The sequence below is a fragment of the Panthera pardus genome, unplaced genomic scaffold (assembly GCF_024362965.1).
Source record: "Panthera pardus isolate Hobbes unplaced genomic scaffold, ASM2436296v1 HiC_scaffold_13, whole genome shotgun sequence".
Taxonomy (NCBI): Eukaryota; Metazoa; Chordata; class Mammalia; order Carnivora; family Felidae; genus Panthera; species Panthera pardus.
Window position 1 is genome coordinate 138,328,105 of NW_026526688.1, and position 27,937 is coordinate 138,356,041.

General features: G+C 39.6%; 1 protein-coding gene across 4 annotated transcripts in view; it reads left to right on the forward strand.

The window, feature by feature from the left end:
• The window catches only part of RASGEF1B (RasGEF domain family member 1B), a 569,745-nt gene that overhangs the window by 390,556 nt on the left and 151,252 nt on the right, over positions 1–27,937 (forward strand). For all 4 annotated transcript variants that reach the window (XM_053901455.1, XM_019466239.2, XM_019466248.2 and 1 more), the window contains one exon: positions 18,829–18,915. In XM_053901455.1, the coding sequence (XP_053757430.1) occupies positions 18,850–18,915 (66 nt within the window). In that variant the 5' untranslated portion in view covers positions 18,829–18,849. The remainder of the gene's footprint in view (positions 1–18,828; positions 18,916–27,937) is intronic.

Sequence of the window (27,937 nt, forward strand, 5' to 3'; positions counted from 1 at the left end):
TTCTAAATGTTCCTGATAAATTAATCAACTCTTTTCTTATTTTTTTTTTTAGCGTGGTATATCAGTGAACAGCATAGCTTTTGGAGCCAGACAACCTTGGGTTCAAATCCTGCTTTGTAATTGTATATAGATTATCTTAACCAATTTATCTCAATGTATTAAGTGTTGGCTTCTTGTTATGCATAAATATTAATCATACTTACTTCATAGGGTTTACTTAACATACTACCTGCATACAACTGTCAGGTAGAGCAATTAACTGAGATTATTCCTGGTTATCTCTCTCTCTCTCTCTCTCTCTCTCTCTCTTCTCTCTCTCCTATCTATCTGGATGTCTGTGTGGGTGTGCAAACACTTCTCCTTACTGTTTTCAACCTGTAATACTCCTCTCCAGGTTTTTCACATGTGTTATGAAGTTCCTAGTTGTAAGCAACAGAAACAAGCTCTGGCTATTATAGGCAGAAAAACAAATGTCGTAAAAGATAGTGCTGGAGGAAATATACATTTGGTAGCATGCCTATTGGTACAATCACTTCGGGAAACTAGTATAGTTTATTAAAATTGAATACAATCTGGTAATTCTGGTAATTCTACTCCCAGCTATATACCACATAGAAAAAAAAATATATATCTATACCAAAAGGCATGGGTAGGGATGTTCATAGCATTATTATGCATGATAGCCCCAAATGGAAACAGTACAAATGCCCATCAGCAGTGAAATGGATAAATTTTTATATGTTCATAGACTGGAATACTACAGAGCAATGAAAGTAAACCAATTATAGACGTATACAAGCATGATGAATCTCAAAAACATAATGATAAAGAAAAGAATGAAGATCCAAAAAGATACATTTTGCATAATTTCATTTGTGTGAAGTTCAAGAACAGTGGGGAACAGGGGAACCCAGTGGGGTTAGAAATCAGGATAGTGGCTTCCTTCACAGGCATGACCGGGAGGAGTTTCCACCTGGATGGAACCTTGACTGGCCTCCAGGTTGCTGAGCAGGAGACCATCTGTCCCAAAGGAAGGAGAGAAAACTTCTATCTTCCTTGACCTGAGAGGTCTGGGAAGCCCCAGACTGCTTTGATCAGAGAGATGAAAGGAAAGTCAGACCAACCGAGGGACAAGGGGGCAGAGGTGATTCCATGTGCTAAACCATAACTGCTTTTCAAATTTTTACCTTTCATAAGAAAATTTCAGAGGAAAATGTCATTGGCATGCATCCTCTCTAACTAATCTACTAAGCATCACTGTAAATTCGATTTCTTTTTTTTGTTTGGAAGAAAAAACATTTGCGTGGTACTATACATTCTAGTTTGTAAGTCATGCTCATACGCTTTATCTCATGTGGAGTATCGCTCTGAGATTTGAAGACAATGCCAAAAATGCCCCTATCGTTGTGTCTGATCAGAGTGACCATTCATTACAAAACTATGAGGTAGGTAGGGCAGGTAAGAAGTGTCTTTACTTTGAGGAATCAAAAAGAAAAAATTCTCAAACTCAGCTCTTCTGACACTAAGTACTATGCTCTTCAAGTTGAATGCAGTTTGGATAATGTATAATATCTAAGAAAACCAAACAGCTGATTTAACAATTGAAGTATAAAATGAGCATATAGTGCTCTGCTATAAACCCTATACCAGATGCGTCTCTGAGCATGTCCAAGTAGGAGTTACCTTTGGTCTTGGTCTTAAGTCTAGCCTAGATGGCTTTTCTTTTGCCAGGAGGAGCTTATCTATTGGTTAGTCAATAACTGCTTCCATAAAATGCCATTCCTGTTCCCTGAGAAGTATAGCCATAATCACATGTAAATATCTAAAATGATATAAAGTACATGGTGTAGACTCTGCAACGTGGAAAATATTTTTAGGTATTTTTTTTCTTGCCCTATTAGAATGGAGAGGGCTGCTTTGGACTTATAAATCACTGTAGAATAGGGGCACCTGGTCTGACTTCAACTCAGGTCATGATCTCATGGATCATGAATTCAGGCCCCATGTCGGGCTCTGTGGTGACAGCTCAGAGCCTGGAGCCTGCTTCTGATTCTGTGTCTTGCTCTCTCTCTGCCCCTCCCCCAACTTGCTCTCTGTCTTTCTGTCTCTCTCTGTCTCTCTCTCAAAAATAAACATTAAAAAATTGTAAATTGTTGCCGAATAGAACATTCAACCAGGGAACCCAAAAACCCAGTGATGGGACAGATGCAGTGTTAGGTACCCACTGTACCTGCCCCCACAAATGCAGCTCTTGGTTGTTCTTCTTTGCTCTATTTCCTATCAAAACCTGATCTTATTCTCCTTTGGTCATTTTCCCCTTATTGTGAATTAGAACCCACATGCCATCTTTCCCAGGGAATTTTACACACTAGGCCTTTTTGCCAATAATTAATTACAGAATGAATGTCTTTTCCGTACAAAAGAAATCTCAGGTGCAGATAACCAGTGGGTGGAGCATCCTTCACCTTTGTACTTGAAATTGCACTGTCTGTCTGCTTTCTGGGAAGACTGTGTCCATGGGTTATGGCTCCATTTGTGAACTGCCATCTGACCTCACTTAATTTCTAGTAGCATAAGGAAATTTTAGGATGACTAGTTAAGGGCTATGTTATTTGGAAATGTTATTGCTATGCTCACTTCTTAAAATGTTAGACTAACTCTGAACAATCATTTAGCTTCAAGGAGGGAAGATCGATTAAGACATCTTTCACTTTACCATGTCCAGATCTGAAAAATGAATCCAAGAGTCACTGTAAGAAAGATATGAGTACAGTCAAAATACATCTGCTTAGGGAACCGAAAAAAGCTTGAAAGCGTGAGAATAAAGGCTTATTTCCTTTTTCCTTAGAAGTTGTGTTGGAGTGTAAAGGATGCATGGGTATTTTCATTTTTTATTTTTTGCATTGCATAAAATTTGTACTAATATCAATTGATTGGATCTTTGAAAACAGAAATTTTGTCTGTATTGTTTCAGAATCCAAAACTTAGCCTGAACCTGTTGTTAAAGGGCATTTAGAGGTGCCTGGACCAGATGAAGCTCATACATTTTCAGACAGATCATTTTTAGTGATTCCAGAATCCAGTTTGACTGCCTTTGTCACTTGTATTTTACGTGAGCTCCTGATTTGGGAAAAGTGCTGGAATGTATCAAGTACAATTTGTCGTAGTCTTCTCACATCATATCAAGATAAATTTGCCTGAAAGCATAGGTTTCACCTATCATGCCATGCACACTGTGGCAGTTTGTATAGACAAACGAGTTTTTAAAATACAGTTGAATTTTGTTAGCTCTTTTTTAACTGCTTACCAACAAGATTGGTGATTATCTTGCCGCTACTTTTAGTACATGGCAATGCTACCTTAGTACCTGGCCGTGCTTAGAATTTTAGGAGGGTTCCTGGCTTCATTAACTGCAGGGCCCTCAGCCAAATGCAAATGCAGGACCCTTGGTTCAAAAAACAGGTGAAACTAATGCCATTAAATGTACTAACATATATAGTGTTGTCCTTTCTTCTGAAGTCTCTGTCTCGTCATGGTGTTTTTTATTTGCTGTTGTCATTCCACGTAAAGAAATATTAAATCAAATTATTAGTATGAATTTTATCACTTATATATACAGATTGCAATGCTAACTTTAAATGTAAATATAAGAGCATTTAACTTTTATGCAGACCCACTGAAATTAAACAATACTTACTGGCTTGCGTAAGCACATGTATTTCATTCTTGCCAGAACAATGGACATACTGCACAGTTAACTCAAGCGTTTTTATTCCACCTCTTGACACACACATACTATACCAACACTTTCTACTTTTGGTTTATGGAGGAATCAAGAAAGACTATAAGGAAAAAGAATTGTGGATTGCCCCATCTTTTCCTTTCTTTCTATATGATCATTTTTTAGCCTAAGTGGCTGGCTTACGGGAGAATAAATATGATTAGGTTCCTTAGTTGTTCATGTTTCTTAAAGCACTATTGCCTTCAATAGGCAAGTTCAAGTCCAAATGGAAAGCATGGTCTGATGGGGCTCTTAGTGTCTCTGTTTACTCATGTGTAGACATAACGCACTTACACCTTGTACTTGCACTAAGTCTCTCTCAAATGCCACCCGTTGTGGTTCCACTGGCATTTTATGCTCATGAGACATTGCTGACACCGTATGCAAATAAGATGACAAGCAGCAGCAGTCATACGTACTGTGTGTATTTCCTCTATACGTGTGTATCCTCCAACCATCATCCCATCGGATTTCACTTACAAAATGAAGTTTCATGATAAAATTATTGAGAATTTTAAGATGGCAACAACAGAGCATTATGCCAAGCACAGGGTTCTTGTGAGCACTGAGTTCTGTGTATAGGTAGAGCTGGCTCCTATACCCATGGAGCTGGCTCTGAATGTTATAGTGGAACTATAGTGAAGGTGATTTGTTGCCAAAATGTCAGCCAGAGGATATCTACCATAATTTACTTATATCTTGCTGATTTATTCACATCACCTGTACACATTTTGTTCCTTTGCTGTGGAACAAAAAGCACACCTTAGTTTAAAAGTTAAGTTGGTTTAAAGGTTAAAGTTAATTGATATCCCTAATTAATGAGCAGGTTTTTATACCTTTGATAGATGACTTCTTTTTCCCATTTCCTACCCATGCTCTAGAGACACCTCCACTCTCATTTGGGAACACAAAAATATAATACTCATTATCTGGATATATTTACAAGATGGAGTGAGGGCATTTACTAGGCACAGGCAAAGAACCAAGTAATATTAAAAACAAAAGAAAACAAAACAAAACAGGGCACCTGGGTGACTGAGTCAGTTAGGCATCTGACTCTTGATTTGGGCTCAGATGATGATCTCGTGGTTCCTGAGATCGAGCCCCGTGTGGGGCTCTGTGCTGACAGCATGGAACCTGCTTGGGATTCTCTCTCTCTCTCTCTCTCTCTCTCTCTCTCTCTCTCTCTCTCCCCTCACCCTGTTCTCTTGTGCTCTCTCTCTCTCAAAATAAGTAAATTAAAAAAAAAAACCCTTGAATATTGTTCAACAGTTAGCTGTCATGAGGACAATAGACTGATTCTTTTGAATCCAGTTTTCTTCTCTATATCCTGAAATGTCACTGCCTATTTTAGTTCCCAGGATCCTGCCTGAACTCTGGGCCTTCAGCCTCACACTCTAATATGTTCTTCACCATGACACCACAGTGATTTTTGTAGAGCACATGGCCGATCTAGGTGCTCCTTGCCTAAAATATTTTGCTGGATCTTTCATATCTTCATGATAATCATCATCCTTAAACGTTTGACCCTGCCGTCCTCTCCAGCTTCCATGATAACCTGTGTCCCTTCAGACAATTTGCAGTTATTTAAATACCTTTGCTCTCTCATCCCTCCTATATGTGTGTTAACCTACTGCTTAGAAAACTCTACCCTGTTTTCTTTGCCTGTTCTCTTGTTTAAGAAGCGTCTTAGGAATTCAGCCATTCGTTCATTTACCTATTCATTTATTTACCCGATGTGTATTTGTTAAGTGCCTATGGTATGTCAGGTGCTGTGTTAGAGTTTGGAGACACAGTGATGGATAAAAATAGAGAAACCCTGACCCGGGGGGAACTTAAGAATTATGGGGAGTGGAGACAAATAATACATATTCAGTATTTTTGCTATAAGCACCTTCCCACAAGTATATTCATCACAGGCATTTTCACTGCATAACTAATTGGCCATAAGATAATTTTGGTATAAAAGATAAAATCATGAAAAATGAAAAGGACCTTCATTCAAAAGAACATAATGAAACATGAAAAATGAGTAATAAAATTGAAAAGATTTTATTGTAAAATATGAAATATTTGAATACATGTAAAATGTATATAGTTTTATGGCAATATTACACAAATAACTGATTTTATTTTGCAGATTGTACCTAAATGCTTACCTTCAAAGTCTTTTGGTCATAGTTTTATGCATTTGTGGGGGTTTTTTTGCTTATTTATTCCTTTGTCTCCTTTAGCATCTTGCTTTTTCTTTTTTCACTGAAATTTCTTCATTCATTAAGAGAGGTATCAGTTTCCAAACACTGGAATATATATTTGTAACTAAGCTTTGTATTGTGTTGTGAAACCCGTCTACACTGTTATGTGTTCTTGGCATATTGTCACATGTCTACTGGTAGACATTCCTAAGTTCTATCAGAAATGTGGGTTCAAAATTCTGCACCACTGTATAACCATTATCAGGGCTAAGATTTTTTTTTAATGAAAAATATTTTTTTATCTATCTATCTATTTATCTTAGAGAGACAGAGAGAGAGAGAGAGAGAGAGAGAGAGAGAGAGAGAGAGATCATACATGTGAACAGGGGAGAGGGGCAGAGGGAGAGAGGGAGAGAATCTTAAGTAGGGTCCATGCTCAGCACAGAGCCTGACATGGGACTTGATCCTATGACTCTGGGATCATGACCTGAGCCAAAATCAAGAGTCGAATCCTCAACCAACTGAGCCACCCAGGCACCCCAAGGCTAAGTTTTATATAATATGCAAAAGGGTTTACTGTGTCCATGGAGAAATCAAACTAACCTTCAACCAGTTATCTTTTTATCTCTTAGGGCAAAATTGCCTTGTGGCAAATGAGTTATGTGGTGAAAATATTTACGGTAAGGAATCTACAGCAAATATGTTTATGGTGAAAACACTACCTAGAACCCAAATAATATGTGCTTTCTTATTAAAAGTCCTACAAATACAGGTACAAAAAGTGCCCAAATCAAGAACAGCTCTGATAAGAGCTGCCAAGGAGAAATGCTGTGTGGGATGAGAACACAGAAGGAGGGAAATAGAACCCGTGGAAATGACAGCTGAGCTGACACTGAAGGGAGAATTGGAGTGACTTGGAAAGTGAAGTGAGGAGGCTGAGTGGGATGCAGGCATGGGGGGAAAGTTTTTCCAGAGGAGAGAAGAGCATAAGCCAAGGTCCTATGGCAGAAGAGAACCTGTCACTCAAAACACCAAAGGGAGGAAAATGGTGCAATATGAGCCAGGTGAGGCAGAAAGAGGTTTGACCAGGGAGGGTCTTGTAGGCCAAGATAAATTTTAGTTTTTATCTGAGAGCAGGAGGAAACCTCTGGAGTGTTAGATTTAAGGGGAAAGGCAGTAGAGCAGGAGGGTCATAATTCCATTATTCTTAAAAAGACTTCTCAGTCTCTCAGGTATAGTGTGGAGAGCAGATCTGAGGAGAGGAACAGTGGAGAATCCTCCAGAAGTCCAAGGAAGAGTTGTTCATGAGTGAAAGTAGGTAGAAGTGAGTTTACCACTCGTGTGAAGATTTCTTGATTTCCCTGAACCTCACCCGTCTCCACCATCAGGACTGGATTAGAGCATCTTTCCTTGTGCCTCCTTGAAACCCTGTGTTTGTTGTTGTTGTTGTTGTTGTTGTTGTTGTTGTTGTTGTTGTCATTTAATCCACACAATGAACTTGTTGCAGTGGGCATTATCATTATCTTCATTTCCTGTGGGAGGAAGTATAAAGTTTGGAAAGGTGAAGCAACTTGCCTGGGTTTCCACAACTAGTAGATGGTAGAGCCAGTGTCTGTGAGAAGGGGAGGCGAAGGTGTGAGAAAGAACTGGGGAATGACTAAGCCAAGTGTTTGCATGGGAGAGAGAAGACAATTTTGGCTGCCCAAGAAAGTTCAAGTTGAGACAGGAAGACAGGTTGGAGCCAAAATGTAGTACAAAATTGCCATCACATAATGATACATTTAAAAAATCAGAACTCCAAAGTAGCGAGTGCTCTCTGCACCTTTTGGTGCCCAAGGAGCACCCTGATGCAAACCCACGGTCCCCCCACATGCCTGACCTGCACCCTTACCACGTCCTCCCCTCTTCTTGGAACCCTAGCAAGAGTCTGTATTCCTTGCCTCTACTTCCTTACTCCCTAGAACCCCGGAATAGAACAAGTAATTGTTGCCAGCTCAACCTCCACTTTCAAGCAATGTTTAAGTTCTCATGATTTTAATTGCAACCCCTTTCTTAAGTCTCTCCATTTGTGTGGCCCTGCTGCGACTTGGCTAGTCCAGATTTTCAGGCATTAGCCCATCTTTCCGGATTTGTTCCAACGGCAGCTTGAGTAGTTACAGTCTTTTCCCCTCTCACATTCGCGCTCCTGTCTGCCAGCCAAGGAATCCATTCAAACATTGTTATGAAAGAATCCTGGGCTTCCCGCCTACCTTTCCTGTGCCATCTCTCACCACCTCTGCCTTACCCTGTAAGATCTAACAGCTTCAAATTATTTGTGGCTCACATAAAAAGTCAACATTTCTTTTTACTCCATACCTCTTGCCCTCATGATATTTCCTCTTCCTGAAACACTGTAAACCATGTTTCAAATCCCCAGCCCCCTCCAGCCCCTCTGTGCCCCACACCACTTCTTTGTCTTCCTAACTTTGCTTTGATCTCTTGTGCTCCACTCCTGCACCAGCTCCTCTTAGAAGCCTCCAGGTCACAGGAACTGCTCTCCTGGCTGGGCTGGTTGCTCTTCCTCCTCAATCCTTAATATGCACTGCTCCTTTTGGATCCTCTCTTGCCCCCTGGACTTGGGTGAGCTCCTTGAGGGTAAGACAGCCTCTAATTTGCTTTTTTTTTAAATTTTTTTTAACGTTTATTAATTTTTGAGACAGAGAGAGACAGAGCATGAACAGGGGAGGAGCAGAGAGAGAGGGAGACACAGAATCTGAAATAGGCTCCAGGCTCTGAGCTGTCAGCACAGAGCCCAACGCAGGGCTCGAACTCACGGACCGTGAGATCATGACCTGAGCCGAAGTCGGATGCTTAACCGACCAAGCCACCCGGGCGCCCCAGACAGCCTCTAATTTGCCTGAGTATCCTCAGGGCCTGCTCAGTACTGATGTACAGAACATCACCCATTCAAACTCTGTATCTGCTTTATCACCAGTCGCTGAAGCACCCTTTCTCCAATTCATTTGGGAACCTTTCCTACACTGACTACCTAAAAGTCCCCAAAAGGTTTCTGCCCTAAAAGCTCTTCCCCTGATACTATCTTTCTTGCTAAGATGGCTTGTGTTAATTATTCACAGCTACCATAACCGAGTATCACAGACTAGGTGGCTTAAACAATTTATTTTCTCATAGTTCTGGAGGGTAGAAGTTTGAGTTCAAGGTGTCAGAAGAGTTGGTTTCTTCTGAGACTTTTGTCCTTGGCTTGTAGATGGCCGCCTTTTCCCTGTGACTTCACGCGATCTTCCTTCTATATATGTGTATGTATAAATCCCTTCTTATAAGGACCAGAGTCATTTGGATTGGGACCCTAAGGACATATTTTAAATATTAAATCACCCCTTTAAAGACCCTAACTCCAAACACAATCACATTGTGAAGTACTGGGAGTTAGGATTTCAACATATGAATTTTGGGAGGACACAATTTAGCCCAGAAGATGCCTCTTACCCGTTGATAGCTTTCCCCAAATTGACTGCCAGTCTCTAAGCAGCCCTCATCTGCAAAGATGCAGGTTACAGCATCCCTGGCTTCCTCCCTCCCTCCTGTTGAAAGCTCCATTGTGATCACCTTAGATTTGGATCTCGCAGGGCGCAAACATTTGGGATCATTTTGGGTATGAAATTGACCATATGGGAACATATGACATATGAAGTGACATATGGGAACTGGGAGATCAATTTTTTCTATGTGATGTTTTCTCATGTTGACATAGATGACCTCTCATTTTCATTTTCCTTCCTATCTTTTCTGAACTGCTAGAGAATTTAGGGTTCATATCATACAAGTGAATAGACCATTGTGTGGTGTAACTATCACGTCTTGGTTTTGACATTCCAAAGAGATGTATAATTCTTTGGTGGTGCTGATTGTTTTCAAATATCTTGCTTTATTTTGATCGTCTTTTAAGAAAATACAAATTATATGCTATACTTTTTATTGCTGAAGTAATAAAATCCCAGACAGGTCACACATCAAGTAAGTGTCACAGCTGTTCTCAAATTCAAATCTTCACAATAGGAGGCCAGGGCCCTTTCCATTATATCATTATTATCTTATTTACTAGGTCCCTAGAGCTAGACATATATTTGTTTTATAAGCATTTACTTTTATGAGCCTATGCTTATTTTATTAACTCATAATTGATTACTTTTAAAAAATTTATTTTAATTTTATATTAAATTAAATTATATTTTATTTAATTTTAAATAAATTTATATTTATTTTAAATAAACTATTTAAATATATGTAAATAAAATAGTTTATTTTAAATATATTTAAATAAAATAGTTTATTTTAAATATATTTAAATGTTTAATATGTTTAAAATAATTTATTTTAAATAAATTATTTTAAATAAATTTATAATTATGATTTACAATGTAAACTTTTGAATATTTTTTATTTTTTAATTTATTTTAGAAAGAGACAGCATGAACAGTGGAGAGGGGTAGAGGGAGGGAGGGAGGGGGAGAGAGAGAGAGAGAGAGAGAGAGAGAGAGAGAGAGAATCTCAAGCAGGCTCCAAACTCAGTGCAGAGCCCAATGAAAAGGCTCAATCTCACGGCCATGAGATCATGATTGGAGCTGAAATCAAGAATCAAACATTAAACTGACTGAGCCACCCAGGCACCCCAACTTTTGAATATTTTTTAAAGATAAAAAATAAATTTATCTATATAAAGTTATTTAATAAACTTCTGTAGCTTTCCTATTGTATCTGTAGCTTTTACAATTATTATAATCTATAATTGTTAAAATTTTTATTGAAAACTTTATAAGCCTTTGTATTAGTTATTAACATTTCTATACAAAAATTCTTATAAACTTAGCACAGAGCTAAGTTATAGTACTCAGAGGATAATTTATTGACTGACAAAGGGGAGGAAATCTATTAAACCATAATAGAGATTCATAGGTATGTGATATTTCACTCTGAAGAGGGCATCAAGGAAGAATAAAATAGAACATTTGTTACTCACATGAAAGAATAATATTAACATTTTTTATGCATTTTTTTTTGTTTGGGTGAGCCAAATTCTAATTTAAATCCTCTAGGCGAGCCTATGGTGTAGGTATCATCTTGTTTTATATTTGGGGAAACTGAGGCTTATCGTGATTCAGCAGCTCTTACTCAAGATCTCAAAGCTAGCGAGTTATGGGGCCAGAATTTGAGCTCGTGCCTCTGACTCCATGCTTATTGTTTCACTGTGACACAATCTGAAGAAATTACAGTATAGAGACATAGTCAGCAATTACTCATTGAAACCAGGGACATACTGGGTACAGACACTTGAAGTAATGAAGCCCATAAAAGGGGCGTTGTACTGCTTTGGTTGGTCATCTGACACTGAGTTACTAACCCCCGTGGGCTTTAGTGTCTTCATCTATAAATATGTAGTTAATTGTGACATCTTTCTCATAAGTTTGCTATATATAAAAAAAGAGTTGTGTGTATATGTACATGTGTACATATATGACAAATATGAATTTTAGCTGTGTCAACCAGTTTAATCCTTTTGAAAAACAATAATTGGATGGTATAGAATAAAAGCCATAAAAAAGGTCCATATCTTTGGCACAGGAGCCCTACTCCTTGAAATATGTTCTGAAGAAATGATTCAAAAGAAAAAAAGAGTATACTTGCGTGTTAATTATAGGAAAAAATAGTTTGGTTGTTCCTCAGAAGGTGGAACATACAGCTAAATTATGATCTAGCATTCCCACCCCTATGTGTATAGTCAAGAGAAATGAAAACATACATCCCATCCATTGGACATGAATATTCATGGATGCCTTATTAATATCCACAAAGTGGGAACAACTCAAATGGATGAGTAGATAAATAAAACGTGGTATATCCATTCAGTGGAATATTTTTCACAATGAAAAAGGATGAATTAGTGATACATGCTACAACAGTAGGATGAACTTTGAAAATATGCTAAATGAAAGACCACATATTATATGATTCCACTTATATAAAATGTACAGAATAGGCAAAAATATAGACAGAAAGTAGACTAGTGGTTGCCTGGAGCCTGAGACAGGGAGGAGAGCCGCTGGAGAGATGCTGAATGACTGCTAGTAGATAATGGGTTTCTTCTGACAGGGGACAAAAATATTTTAAAATCACATTGTGGTGATGGCTGTACAATACTGTGAGTAAACTAAAAAATGTTGAATTGTTCACTTACTATTTTTTTTTAATTTTTAATTTTATTTTAGAGAGAGAGTGAGCAAAAGCAGAGGAGAGGGGGAGGGGAGAGAGAGAGAGACAGAGACAGAGACAGAGACACAGAGAGAGAAAATCTTAAGCAAGCTCTACACTCAGCACAGAGCCTGAAATGGGGCTCAATTCCACGACCCTGGGCTCCTGACCTGAACTGAAATCAAGAGTCGGATGCTCAACCGACTGAGCCACCCAGGCGCCCCTTCATCGTGTGCTTTATATGGGTGAATTATATGTGACATGAATTGTTTCAATACAACTGTTTTTTAAATTTCAAAAACAGTTAGAGGAAAAATGGAAATAATAAAAATATCTACCAAGATACCGAATACATTATGTTCTATTTTGTTGATGGAATATTATGTAGTCACTAAATATTAAGTCCAAAGACTGTGTAATAACAGAAAACATGTAATGTGATGTTAGGTGGAAAATGTAAAAGAGTGTGATGCAAAGTGGTGTCGTAGCTAATTATACGTGCATTTGGATAAAGGCTGGCAGGAAACTCATAGACACAAGCAGGCAGTGAAGGGAATGTGTCTCTTTCTTTCAGGAGTCCCATTAATGTTGTTGAGTGTTTCGAAAGCACTTGTTTTAATGTTCTTTGTAATGGTAGCCTTGTGGTAGGTACAGGTGCTACTGAAGATGCATAAAACATAGCAAAGGAAGGCAGAAGCACAGGAGACATTTTAAAAACCAGCATGTGAAACAGCCAAGAAATGGAAATTTACATGCAAAAATTTAGCTGAGCATTTAAGGGAAATGAGTACTGAGGGAGGTGCTGAAGAATGCATAAGCAGGGCGCCTCTACCAGAATTCTGCCCAGAAAATATAGAAACTGGACTATTTGTGGGTACATTTGCCCCTGTGACTCTATGCCTGCAAGTTTTAGAGGGAGAGGAGTTTCATATACTGGAGCTGGTCTAGGTCTGTGATAATAACCCAAAAGGAAGTAGGAAAACTTAGCAGTATGCACAGTTTACTTAAGTTCACCAAAATTGTTTTAGAATGTGGAAAAAGGGAGGAAGTCTGGGTAAGCCTAAGTGAGTCAACATTTAATGGCCCTCCACCCAGTTCTCCTCCCTTCCCAAGGCCACCTCACCTCTGCATCTGTGCACTTGACCCTTGCAAGGAAGCAACTTCAGCGGGGATGGGCGGGGTGAACCCAATTCCCTGTTGGTTGGCCTCAACCATCAGGTCAGGCGGCCAGAGAAAACAGGGGCCAGAGCAACACTGACGACCTATAGCATGTCCTTTTTCCGGAACTTTCTCCTTCCTGGGTTCCCACTGAATGTTTGCAATGTCCCAGTTCCCTCAACATCCTAGGTCCCAGAAACAGCTGATGACTTTTGTGAGGAGCAACTCAAGTGCTGCGTTGGCAGTTCTTTAAAAGCACTCCCAATCATATTTACTCCAGATAAATAATGTGACAAGGCAAGGCTAGATGGAGGCATGGCAATCTTTAAATTAGGTTCTGGTTCCATCTCAAAACAGAACACATTGTTCCTAGCCCCTAGGTGTTGGGGAGGAGGGGTGGGGAGCTGATGGACAACAATGTCCATCAGATTGCTGAGGGAGGACTCATTCTTTCCTTCAGGGTTATTAGATTCATTTGAGCTGCCCAGCGATGCACCCTTAAGTAGATGCCATCTGGACTGATCCCACTGTTCAATCAACTAGCTGAGCCTAACAGGTGATCCTTATGTCCTTTAAAATCCTAGATTATTTCTGTCCTTTAGCACCAGGGATTGCTCTTACCTTTCAGGCGCCAGGATAAACACTGAAGGTTGTAATTACAGTTCAAGTCCTTAACCACTTCTTCCCTCTCCCTTTAGGAATTCAGTCATAGAACAAAAACACCAGGTACCTTTCCCGTGGGGATCTCTGAGCAGTTCTGTAGCTTCTCAGGGGTGCTCTGAAGTTATTACGAAAAGAAGATGAGGGCAGTAATTGCTCTCTTTTTGCAGGGAGCTGCCTGAGGCTTCAACAACTTTTCTCTAATTCTCTGTAATTCCACTTGGTCCAAGTCCATTCTCAGCACCCCCGTGCCCCACATTTAGCAAATGGGGAGTTCAATGCAGAGCAGCAGTTAGCACCAGCCACCCAGCCGCTCAACCCCCCGAACAACAACAGCAAAACCTTATGTGGAAATCCTGAAATGAGGAAAAGATACAGAAAAAGGGAGACACTGGCTAATAATAACTGTATGCCCATCACTACTTTGTGTTGCATATGAACCCATGATTTCAGAAATTCCCTTGTAGGTATGGCTGAAAATCATCACACATTTCCCCACCAAACCAGTAATTTCTAGGTAAGAAATCTATGTTTTGCAACTACTGGGTTTTTTAGTCTTAACTATACACAGTGCAAACATATCAAGGGAATCTTTAGTCTAAAGAAAATCAGGCTGCAAAACAACCTAAGAAAACTAGTTGTATGTTGCCATAGCAACTGGACCAGCCTCAGAGTGAAGGGCAGAGTTCTTCAGATTCATCTACTGTGTCTGCATATTGACTTCCTTAAAACAGAATCATATGTCCTGATCATCAACATTTTCATTTAAAAAAAAAAGTTGTAATCTCAAGTAGATATGTTTTGACCTTTTCCCTGGTGCCATGCAGTGTCTTTTTATCTCTGGAAGGTGGGGTTTGGTAATGGGAGCCCTTGGAACTTTCATCATGGCTTCACTAATATGGTTAGGACCTGAGCCAACAGGGTTTGATAGTAATTAAACTTTGATGGCTGGAATATGACCTGTGAAGTGAGTTGCTAGTCTCCATTTAACTCCTAATGGACAGAAATCCTCACCTCCCTTGGAATCCAACCATAACCCCTGTTTTCAGACCCGGGGAAGAAGGCAGATGTTTGAATGACTTCTCCTAAGGGTAAACTACAGGGCTTCTTCCCCAGAAATTATGCCTCACCTTTCCAGGTCACAGACATCTCCACAATTAGTCTCAAAATATCCTGCATGATGTGTGTTGATAATGCAAACCACATTCACAGGCAGGGCCACCCTGGAACAAGTAATTTGCCCAGGGTAAGATAATTAGTAACAGCAGGGGTAGAGATTCCAGAGGGCCAAACTCTATCCTTTGCTAAGACCACTGAAAAATCTTCTTTTCACTCAAGGAACATGGCCAATTAATGGACAGCAGGAGGTAGGGATGGATCAATACTTGTTAATTAATTTTTAAAGGTCATTTTTATTTTATGGGGTTATTGGTACCTACAGTTAAGTGTTTTTCTTCAGTAACAATCCTCTTGGTGTCTCCTCTAAAAAGACTGCAAAGAGAGTGAAAAATGTGTGTTATGGGCATGAGAACTGGGAGCTGGAGAGAGCCGGATCTGGAGGGTCTTTGGAAATTAGTGACTACATAGAGAAAAAGATTCAGCTGGCAAAAAGAAAGATTGCTCTAACAGAAAGCACCTACAGTATATCTTAGTCAGTTCCTGCAGCTATGACAAAATGCCATAGACTTGGTGTCTTATAAACAACAGAAACTTCTGTCTCACAGTTCTAGAGGCTAAAGCCTGAGGTCAGGGCTCCAGCACTGTTGGCTGAGGGCCCCTTTCTAGGTTATAGACTTCTCATTGTATCTTCACACAACAAGGAAGCTCTCTTGTGTCTCTTTTAATTAATTAATCAGAACTTAATCCCATTTATGAGGATTCTACTTTCACGATCCAGTCAGTTCCCAAAGGCCCCATCACCTAACACCATCACCTTAGAGATTAGGATTTCAACATACAGATTTTTGCAGGGACACAAATGTTTAGAGCACAGCAATGTATAAGACCAGTGCTACACTGTGAAGGATTCAAAGATAACTAAGACACGAGTTCTTGTCCTCGGTAGCTCACATTCCCAGAAGAAAGTGACAAGTACTCTAATAATAGTACATGGACTTTGTGGTAGGGAGAGATTTACTCTGACTCTAGTCAGAAGTAGAGGAAAATACAATCTACAGATTTAATGTAATCTCTATCAAAATACCAACAGCATTTTTCACAGAACTAGAACAAATAATCCTAAATTTGTATGGATTCACAAGAGATCCTGAATAACCAAAGCAATCCTGAAAAAGAAAAAGCTAGAGGCATCTCAATTCTGGACTTAAGTTATATTACAAAGGTGTAGTCATCAAAACAGTATGCTACCAGCACAAAAATGATGAATAGATGAGTAGAACAAAATAGAGAGCCCAGAAATAAACCTATGATTATATGGTCAATTAATCTTTGACAGAGGAGGCAAGAGCATGAAATGGGAAAAAGACAGTCTCTTCAACAAATGGTGTTGGGAAAATTGGACAGCTCCATGCAAAAGAACGAAACTGCACAACTTTCTTATACTGCATGCAAGAGTATACTCAAAATGGATTACACCTAAGTGTGAGACCTGAAACCATAACAATCCTAGGAGAGAGCGCAGACAGTCACTGCTTTGACATTGGCCACAGCAACTTTTTCTGGATATGTCTCCTGTGGCAAGGGAAACAAAAGAAAAATAAACTTTTGGGACTACATCAAAATAAAAAGCTGCACAGCAAAGGAAATCATCAACAAAATTAAAAGACAACCTACTGCATGGGGGAAGATATTTGCAAATGACATATCTGTTTAGTATCCAAAATATGTAAAGAACTTATAAAACTCAACAGCAAAAAAAACCCCCAAATAATCTGATTAAAGAATGGGCAGAAGACACGAATACACACTTTTTCAAAGGAGACATCCAGATGGCCAACAGACTCATGAAAAGATGCTCATCATCAGTCATCATCCGGGAAATGCAAATCAAAAGCACAATGAGCTGTCACCTCACACCTGTCACTATGGCTAAAATCAAAACACAAGAAACAGCAAGTGTGGGTGAAGATGTGGAGAAAAAGGAACCCTCATGCACTGTTGCAGGGGAATGCAAACCAGTACAGCCATACTGAAAAACACTACTGAAGTTCCTCAAAAAATAAAAAATAGAGTTACCATATGATACAGTAATTGTACTACTGGATAGTAACCCAAAGAAAATGAAAACACTAACTTGAAAAGTTATATGTGCCTCTATGTTTATTGCAGCATTATTTACAATAGCCAGGGTATGAGAGTAACCCACGTATCCATCAATAGATGAATAAAGTTGTGTATATACATACATACACACACACACAAAGACGTACATAATGGAATATTACTCAGCCATAAAGAAGAATGCAATCTTACCATATACAGTGGCATGGATGGATCTAGAAGGTATAATGCTAAGTGAAATAAGTGAGAAAGACAAATACCATATGATTTAATTAATATGTGGAATTTAAGAATTAAAACAAATGAACAAGGAAAAAAAGAGACAACCAAAGAACAGACTCTTAACTCTAGAGAACACTGATGGTTATCAGATGGGGGGTGAGTTGGGGGATGGGTGAAACAAGTGAAAGGGATTAAGAGTACACTTTTTTTTTATTTATTTTTTAAATGTTTTTATTTATTTTTGAGACAGAGAGAGACAGAGCATGAGCAGGGAGGGGCAGAGAGAGGGAGACACAGAATCTGAAACGGGCTCCAGGCTCTGAGCTGTCAGCACAGAGCCCGATGCGGGGCTTGAACTCACAGACCGTGAGATCGTGACCTGAGCTGAAGTCGGACGCTTAACCGACTGAGCCACCCAGGTGCCCCAAGAGTACACTTATTGTGATGAGCAGTGAGTAATGTATAAAATTGTTGAATCACTATATTGCACACCTGAAACTAATAGAACACTATGTTAACTATACTGGAATTAAAATTTAAAAATAAAGAAAAGAAGTAGAGAAAAATAGCAAAATGTTTCTTAGGGAATCTGAGCTGGGCTTAATAGGACAGGTAGGAAATCATAGGCAGATACTAAGGAAAGGATATTTTAGGAACTGGGAACAACATTAACAAAGGCATAGAATGGAAGGAAACACATTGAGTAATGTGGCTTGAGTTTTAGGTTAAATTGTGGGACAGAATTAGAACTGAGGCAGAAAAAGTAAAAACAAAACAAAAAGAAAAAGGAAAACAACAACAAAAAACAACCCCCCCTCCCCACCCTGCCACAAAAGTCACTATTTGGAGTATTCTGAAAAGCAGCTAGAGAACTTTGGATAGTATCCCACATAGAATTAAAGATTTGAAGACTGACATTGACTTGTGGCCAGTGTTTTTGTGCAATGAGCTATTAGTAAAGTTATTTTTGTTTTAAAAAGATTCACATAGTCTGATTTATGTTCTAGGAAGATACCTTAACAGATTAGGCTGAAGTATTTTGCATCTAAGTCAATATGTGTGCATGAATTCCTTCAAAATGTCTTAAACGGTTTTGTAATATGTCCTTGTACAAGGTTAACTGAGTTTGCACAGACTGCATATTGAAGATGCCCGTGCAAAACTGCTGACTTAGGTACTTCAAGTGACAACCCTTAGGTTTATGTGCTTGAGGCACTATTGTGAGCAACTGGAAAATGGTTCTGTGCAGCAGAAAAGCCAGCCAAGTCTGAAATCTCTCTGTGTCTCTCTCTCTCTTTCTCTCTTCATGTGTTTCATTTCTTGCAGGAACAGCAATGGAAGCTTTCGATGTACAGCAGCGGCATAACTCCAGTCTGCTTTACAAGCCCTCTGACTGAGAAGCCAATTGGCAAAGTAAGAATGAATCCATTTCTTACTCAACAGTATGATCTGAGTGTGTTGGCTGTTATGCCTTTTGTCTTGAGCTATTTGGGTGAAATAATCAAACTGAGCTCATAAAAGTGGTTGATAAAATCCAAATTTTGACCGGTCTGGTTGGCCCTAGTGTACCCTTGCCCTTAGCAAAATGTTAAACTGAGAGATGTTAATCTGAGGTGCCTGTGTTCAGCTTCTACCCCCACTCCCATCCTGCTGATGTCCTCCCTTTCAATGTCCTGCTCTGATCTCTTTAACTTACCTTCCCTGGTCTATCAGAACTTGTTAGAAGGAAAGAGGGTGCTTTTAGTAATTTACATTGTAGGGGAGAGGGGAAAAAAAAAACAATTTTTTTTCTCTACTCCCTTAGGCTTAGTACCTGGGGTTATGCAAATCAAACTGGAAAAAAAGAGACAGATAAACAAGAGAAAATGTTTATTACTACAAATAAGGAGCCCTTCATAGAAAAGAAGTGAGGGGCCAAAGAAGCAGTTACATATTCCGGGCTTATACTATTTTAACAAAAAGCAATAAAATGTGGAGAAGTGCAGGAGAAAGGAGAAGGTCGGGGGGGGGGGGGGTGGTGGGGAGAGGTTGGGCTTCTCAGAATGGTAAATTGTGAGAAGATAAACATATGGAGAAAATTAATGGGTTGATAAGAGTTATTTATTAAGTTTGTTATGTAGACTCAAGTTGGTGCCTTACCCATTGATAAGAATCATCTCTGGTGATAAAGTCATCTTCTTGCTGGTATGGGAGAAGAAGACACATTTAAAAATTTATGTAACCTTTGGGGGCGCCTGGGTCGCTCAGTCGGTTGGGTGTCCGACTTCAGCTCTGGTCATGATCTCACAGTCTGTGAGTTCAAGCCCCGTGCCAGGTTCTATGCTGGCAGCTCAGAGCCTGGAGCCTGCTTTGGATTCTGTGTCTCCCTCTGTCTCTGCCCCTCCCCTGCTCATGTTCTGTCTCTCTCTCCTTCAAAAATAAATAAACAATAAAACATAAACAAAAATAAAAATGTATATAACCTTTAGAAAGGGAGATTTATGCCCTGCTTTTAGACTGAAAGTGATGGGGAACTGTTTCTTAGTTGACTTCAGCTCAAAATAATTCTTTTGGCAAACTGGCATATCTGGGAGTGGCATATTCTGATCCCCTTCAACATGTTAGTGTTAGGTCCAACCACAATACTACTTTTAACAACATACCTGTTATTCAAACTCTCTTGTGCAATGAACGACTACTTCTAGAAGAGAAATTACAGGTTTTGCCTGAAGTGCTACTCTTCTGAACCTGAAATCATACCCATCAATCCCACCAAGAAGTATAGAGCGTGATGGTTAAGTTTGGGCTCGCTAGAGCCAGCCTGCCTGGGTTCAAATCCCAGCTCTGCTATTCACTTGCTATGTGACTTTGAGCAAAGTCACCTGTAAAAAGGACATCATTACAGTACCTGCCTCATGGGACTGTCACCAGATTAAATAATTTAATATAAATCCATAACAGCAAGTTTTAATTTATTTTTTATTTTTTTTACGTTTATTTTATTTTGAGAGAGAGAGAGTCAGAGAGAGAATCCAAAGCAGACTCCGCACTGTCAATGTGGAACCTGATGTAAGGCTTGAACTCACGAACAGTGAGATCTTGACCTGAGCTGAAACCAAGAGTCAGACACTTAACCGACAGAGCCACCTAGGCGCTGTGTAAGTTGTTATTTTTACCTATTTTGTTCACTATGTATCCAAGCACTCAACAAATTATGCAAGTGAATGAATGAATAAATGAAAGACAATACACATGGTAAGCCTAGAGGAAGCATATCCTCAATTTGTTTATGTCAAGAAATGGAAGCTGGGGCGGAGTGGGGGGGTGGCACCCCTGAGTGGCTCAGTCGGTTAGGCATCTGCCTCTTGGTTTTGGCTCAGATCATGATCTCATTCATGGTTTGTGAGTTTGAGCCCCGCATTGGGCTGTGTGCTGACAGTGCAGAGCCTGCTTGGGATTCTCTCCCTCTCTCTCTGCTCCTCCCTGGCTCATTCTGTCTCTCTCCCAAAAATAAATGAAAACATAAAAAAAAAAAAGAAAAAGAAGAAGAAATGGAAGCTGAGGAAGGGGATAGAAGAGAAGCATATGTTGGGAAGAGAAGCCTAAGTCTGGTATATTGAGCACACCTTACCAGAAGGACCGCAGTATATCTGGGATTCCTGCTGCCTTTCTGTCGTTTGCCCAGTAGAGCATCTTGGGGCCACACACAATCCGGTGCCCAGGATGAAACAGAGCTGCTGTTGACAAAGTCAAAAACAAACAAAACTTCTTGTAATAGGGCTTTTCTCTCCAACTTATAGGTATCTGTGGGCGGAACCAGAATTTGTTGTACCTTTTTTTTTGTAGGTACTCAATAAATATTTTATTTTATTTATTATTTTTTAAATTTATATCTGAGTTAGAGTTTTTTTGTACTTTTTAAAAGGAAATGAATCGGGGCGCCTGGGTGGCTCAGTCGGTTGAGCATCCAACCTCAGCTCAGGTCATGATCTCATGGTCCGTGAGTTCGAGCCCCGCATCAGGCTCTGTGCTGACAGCTCGGAGCCTGGAGTCTGCTTCAGATTCTGTGTCTCCCTCTCTCTGACCCTCCCCCTGTTCATGCTCTGTCTCTCTCTGTCTCAAGAATAAATAAACATTAAAAAAAATTTTAAAGGAAATGAATCTATTTGCCTGGCGATTCCTGGTAATTTTGCCTTGGTGGCAAGTCCCGCCCAATGCAGCAGTCCACAGGGTGTGAAACCCTGGCCCAACAGAAGCCTCTTCCTCATGCAGTTGCAGGCCTGACGTTTTGCAGGCATAGAAGGGAAGCAACCCAAGCTACTTGGAACTGAGTTTCTGTACTTTGTATTCAGTGGGTCTGCACTTCCTCTCTGCTGACTTGAGTTCCTAGTGAAAAGAGTATCACTTGGCACAAAGATTAAACAAGCAAACAAAAACCCTCTCCGCACATCACAAAATGTGTTGGCAACTGCCCCAGCCCTTCACTGCCTTGTCTCTGCTTCATTCCCCTTCAGCCCCACCTATTTTGTTTATATAGGTTCTTTTTTTAAAATTTTTTTAAATTTTTATTTATTTTTGAGAGAGAGAGAGAGAGAGAGAGAGAGAGAGAGAGAGAGTGAGCATGAGCAGGGGAGGGGCAGAGAGAGGGAGACACAATCCAAAGCAGTCTCCAGGCTCTGAGCAGTCAGCACAGAGTCAGATGCGGGGCCCTAACCCACAAACTGAACCCTGAGATTGGGACCTGAGCTGAAGCTGGACAGACACTTAACCAGCTGAACCACCCAGGTGCCCCAACTTTGTTAATATAGGTTCTAAATAGACCAGCAGTTTGTGGGGACAGAAAGAAGACATTTCAAAGGCTAACATCAGATGTCAATAAACCTTGGAGGGCTCTGTTTTGACTAAGTTTCACTTCATCCAGTAGACAGTTTACTGAGTTTACTGAGTTTACTCAGTGTTTTCCTACACCTGATCAGAAACAGTAACAGCACTATAAGAATGGTAGGGAGTGACTTTCTGGAATGCTTTTCAGAGAGCAGAAGGAAATTAAGTGTAGTATGACCATTCTTGGTTTGATGGTATTTCACTCTGATTCTCAGGTCTCTCCCCTCTGGCAGGGCAGAATTAGCAGCCAGGTATCCATACAGTGGCACCGGGACTGTCTTGGGTTGAGTGGATTGCTCCAAAGCTCTGGCTTCTGGGATCTATACATTTGCTGTCAAATACTCTAATGAATTCGTTTTGCAATCAGCTCTGTTTGCCATCTACCTGAAGGGGGAAAAGGATGCCAAAAATGTAAGCAAAGTCAAGCTTTTAATTATAGGGGTCAATGGAAAGCAGCATTGGTGTGAATAATTGAGTCTATGGTTACTTGACCCTGAATCCAAACTCTCTTCCTCACATCAAAAAATGTTCTGTTGGGTGAAAGGCTGCACGCCGGACCCAGTTATGGTGTCCCAAACTGAACCAAGGACTACTGTTCCCTTGCTATGGGGGGTGTAAAGGTGTTATGAAAATCCCAATTGGATAACAGAGAATACCAATCTGAAAAAATAATATTTTGGGACCGACTCCAGTCTTATAATTAAATGATAACTCTTCATTAATGGTTATGATTAGAGGGTACATATAAAGGAGGAAAACTTCCGGGAGCAGAGAGGGAAAAGCCAAAGAAATCACTCTGGGCAGCAGGAAAGCAAGCCTGGAATGTGTGATTATCCACTCTCAGATCAAGAGGAGTTGCGTGTTTTATTTTGCATAATTGGAGTCAGCGCCTTTTGAACGAAGCATACAAATTTATGTAAATAAGAATGCAAATGTTAAAAATATATGTCTTGGGATTTCCAGGGGATGACCTGGCAGCTTTGTCTTCCTTGCCTTTGCAGCTGCTAAATATCGTGTTGTGAAAGCTCAAGATGAACTTATTCCCCCAAATCCCACAATGTTATAACTGGAGGACTTTCTTTGTAATTCATAGGAGATACTCTGGAGAATGAATTAAGACAGACTACTCTTTAATGTATTTGACCGTAAACATGTTGCCCCCAAGAGGTTGCACAGGCTAGCAGTAAATGCAAAAGGGATTTTGGGATTTCAATAAATTAATGGCAGATCCAAAGTGGACTGTTGAAAGGGAATAAGACAATGATGATGGAGACAAAAACAGGGATTTTGAGAGATAAGTAACATTAGAGGACGACATAAAATTTAACTTAACAGGCTCTCCCACAAAATTCTCATTGGCCCTACTGGCAAGACAAGAGACTGGGCTGAAAGAAGCATTATTTCAGCTCAGCAAGCATTGTGTAGATCATGCGGAGTCAAAACAACCCAGTAAAGTGCCATGACCTTGGCAAATTGCGCAGAATACACAAAGCAGATGGAGCTGTTTTTAGATTAGGAGCTGCCCATGACCATGGCTATGCCAACCTGCCTTTCTCAAAAGGAATTTAGGTGATAGGTAAGCATGTCCCCAGTCAAAAGGAAAGTAACTTTAACTTGATTTGACTAGAAGGAAATGGAGAGAGACACCGCCTTGAAGGATAGCAGTGTTATTAAATGGAAGGGTGGCTAACAAAACAAACAAGGCTCCCTGGGCCTTCTGTATTTCCGGGTGAGCGAAAGGGAGACTGGAGGAGGTAGTTGGAAGTAACTGGATAAACAATAGATAAAAAGAAAGGAACTGGTGAACTCAGAATCAACAAAATGGAGCACCGCTTTATTTCAAAGGTGGGAGGCATCTGTGGGAAGAAAATAAAGAGAGGTGTCCCTTTAAAAGATTAATCTTTAGCTCCTTTTAGCACTTGGAGAATATTTCTTATCAAAGGTAAGTTTAGGGTAGCAAACAGGGACATTTTAAGAATAGTCTTACAAGTGACAGCCCACTGAGAATCATTGAATGTTACATCATGATGTGGTAGCTGGATCTGGATAGATAGCACCTATTCTGTGAGAAGCACCTTGGGATTAATATTCAATATTCAGGGCTCTCAGTGACCCGAGAGAATGTAGAAGCCAACCCACAGGCTTACTGCTGCTTCCAAAAAAAAAATACCAAAGTCAGGAATAGTAATTAGAAAATAATAATAATGCTGAGCAAAGCAAGCCATTACAACTACTACAGTTGCAGATAAACAACATTTTAATTCTTTGAGCATGAGCTGTATGATTGGATCACTATCTCTATACATTTAGCTTCTGGTCTATGGAGCAAAATGCATTAAGTATTTCTCTTCTAGAGCTTTTTGTGACAAGGTGAGAAAGAAACTTTGAAAGTAAGGGGTCAATTTTCTTCTTGTGAGATAATGGAAGTTTTAGTTGGGATATGTCCATCCAGCTAAAGAGCACATTTTCCAACCTCCCTTGCAGCTAGATGTGGCAACATGATGAGATTATTGTCAGTGGGATGTGAATGGAAGTGATGTATGCAAGTCGTGAGTTATGCCTTTTGTAGGGAAAGGCATGCCTCGCTTGCTGTCTGGACTACAGATGAGGTAGCAAAAGCAAGAAGAGCCACCTTAGACCAAGAGAGGATGGCAGAAAAATGAGATTTAAGCGTCAGGGTTTCTGACTCCATAGAACTGTTGACTGCTTTTGTTCAGCCTTCTATTGCCTGAGACAGAAATCAACTTGCATCTTGTCTACACCACTACTATTTTGGCCAGTGGTACAGTGGCCAGTGGTATCCTAGTGCACAATTAGACCATGGGGAAAGTGGCTGCATGCTCTGTGAGAAGTCACTTAGAATCTAGTGAAAGTAGAAAACAGTAGGCAATATCAATTAAAGAAGTGAAAATGCCTAGTTGCTAAGACCCATCTCCCAAATTGAGCCTGAGTAAGGAAGGCGAGATAAACACATTAAGGTCTGTCTCTGCGAATGAGGTGATGAGCAGAAGTCCGCTTAGCAGAGAACCCTGTCTTTGAATTCTGAACATAATAAACTCAGATATCTATCATACCCTGAATTTCGTAAAAGCTCCCCCTGGAACTGAGGCAAACCAGTTTGTGCTGAAAATACTCAAACTCAGGAACAGCAATGGGACCCATTATCTGGTCAAATAACATTTCTATTGATATTCATTGTATGTAGGAGCTGCCATTAGTTTGAAAATATTTATAAATATCTTCATGCATATATTTGACATTGTATTCTATTCTTTCACCATTGGAAGCAGGTTTGGATTCCCTGGGGTAAACATTTTGGGCTCCAGCTTTTGCTATAACCCTGTCACACAGGATTTTTGTCAGCTATTTTCAACTTCTTGTCCTTGTTCATAATGGTTGTTAAAGTAGTATTCGATGTGAGTGACCTACTGCATCTACAGACATAGAATTTTACAAAAGTCAGAACCCCTCTACTGTCCTGTACTGGCCCACCTTAGAGATACTGCAGGTTTGATTCCAGACCACCACAATAAAGCAAATATTGCAATAAAGCAAGTCAAGTGAATTTTTTTTTTTTTTTGCTTCCTAATGTATGTAAATGTTATGTTTATACTCCGCTGTAGTCTTTTAAGTGTGCGGTAGTATTGTGTCTAAAAACAAATACCTACCTTAATTAAAAAATATTTCATTGCTAAAAAATGCTAACCATCGCCTGAATTTTCAATGAGTTTTTTGCTGGTGGAGGGTCTTGCCTTGATGTTGATGGCTGCTGACTGATCAGGGGGTAGCTGTGGCAATTTCTTAAAAGGAGACAACACTGAAGTTTGCCACAGCGATTGACTTTTTTTTTTTAAACAAATGACTTCCCTGGAGCATGAGATGCTCTTCGATAGCAATTTGCCCATAGGAGAGCTTCTTTCACAACTGAAGTCAATCCTCTCAGACCCTGTTGCTGCTTTATCAATGAAGTTTATGTAATATTCTGAATCCTTTGTTGTCATTTTGACGGTCTTCACAGCATCTTCACCAGGAGTAGATTCCATCTCAAGAAACCACTTCCTGTGTTCCTCCATAAGAGGCAATTCCTCATGTGTTCAATTTTTGTCATGAGATTCCAGCAATTCATTCACATCTTTAGGCTCCACTTCTAATTCTGTTGCTATTTCCATCACATCTGCAGTGATTTCCACCAAAGTCTTAAATCTTCAGTTTGTAAAAAATAAACGAGAACAAGATCTACAATATCTGTGAATCACAATAAAGTGGAGCACAATAAAACAGTAGAAAATATCAATTAAAGAGGACTGTCTGCAAATATTAAATAACCAGAGATGAGAATATATATCCTTTAAATTTAGATTCTTGGATTCCCACTATTACCCCAGCATACCCTTGGCTGAAGTTTGGGTCCACTGGCAGGAGTTCACGTGGGTAACAAATGCAACCTGATGCACCAGGACAAGAAATCTATCCATCCCAGTATTCCTAGCAGAAAAAATGGCCCCATTAATAGGTCTGATAAGCTCCAAAGAGTTATAATAAGGTTTAACAAATATGCTTAAACCAATAGCTGTTCAACTTATATTCTCCCATCAGTATATAAAAATATTCAATGCAAGATCCCAAAACCTACAGAAAATAAATGAAATATGAACAATGAATATCTATAGAATATATTTTATTAGGTCTACAAAATTCATCGGTTCAGAAGCAGGTAGATGCCTATACACTATAAAAATGGGAAACAACAAACTTGAACAAAAATCATTCTTATTCTGATCTTGCCTTACAGCTTATCTATAAAGGTTGAAATATATGGTACAACATGTACAGCCATATTATGATGTACTTGATGTTTAAATATGAGGTAAGTGTTTTATTAACAATACACACACACACACACACACACACACACACACACACACACACACCAGACCCTTGCTACTGGAGACTGTGCCATTATCAAAGGTCATGGAGTCATATTTATATTACAAAACTCCTGTTTATTCTTTTCTTATCTCAGTGTGCTGACACTTTCCCATTAACACTGCCCTGATGTCTCTCCCAGAACCCAGCTGAAAAATATCAACCGGAACTTCTGATAGAAAATGCTTAGTAGACTACCTCATCTGTTATTGACAGAAAGAGAAACTTTAATTTGTCCAACCTGGGAATAGGGAAAAAAGATCTAAGACTGCCATAAGATACATATACTCTCTATTCACATAGATCTTAAAAAAAAAATAATATCACTAAACTCTGAGAAATAACACTGTAGCATTATCAGCAGAATTCATATAGAACTTAGGCAGTTTTGCTTCCTTCCCAATACTGAGTTCCCTTGAGAAAGCCAAAGGAAGCCCTTCTTGAAAAATTACAGTCTAAGCATTCTATGCCAACCAAATATCCATGAAGAAATAAATAGATATTGAATGGCTTCCATGTGTGAGGCAATCTGCTATAAACAGTAATCCAGGTTGGTTGGGTATAAGTGATAACAGCAATAATAATTATTGTAATAACCACCATTGTTTGAGGACTCTGCAAAACACTAACCTAAGTTCTTCATATC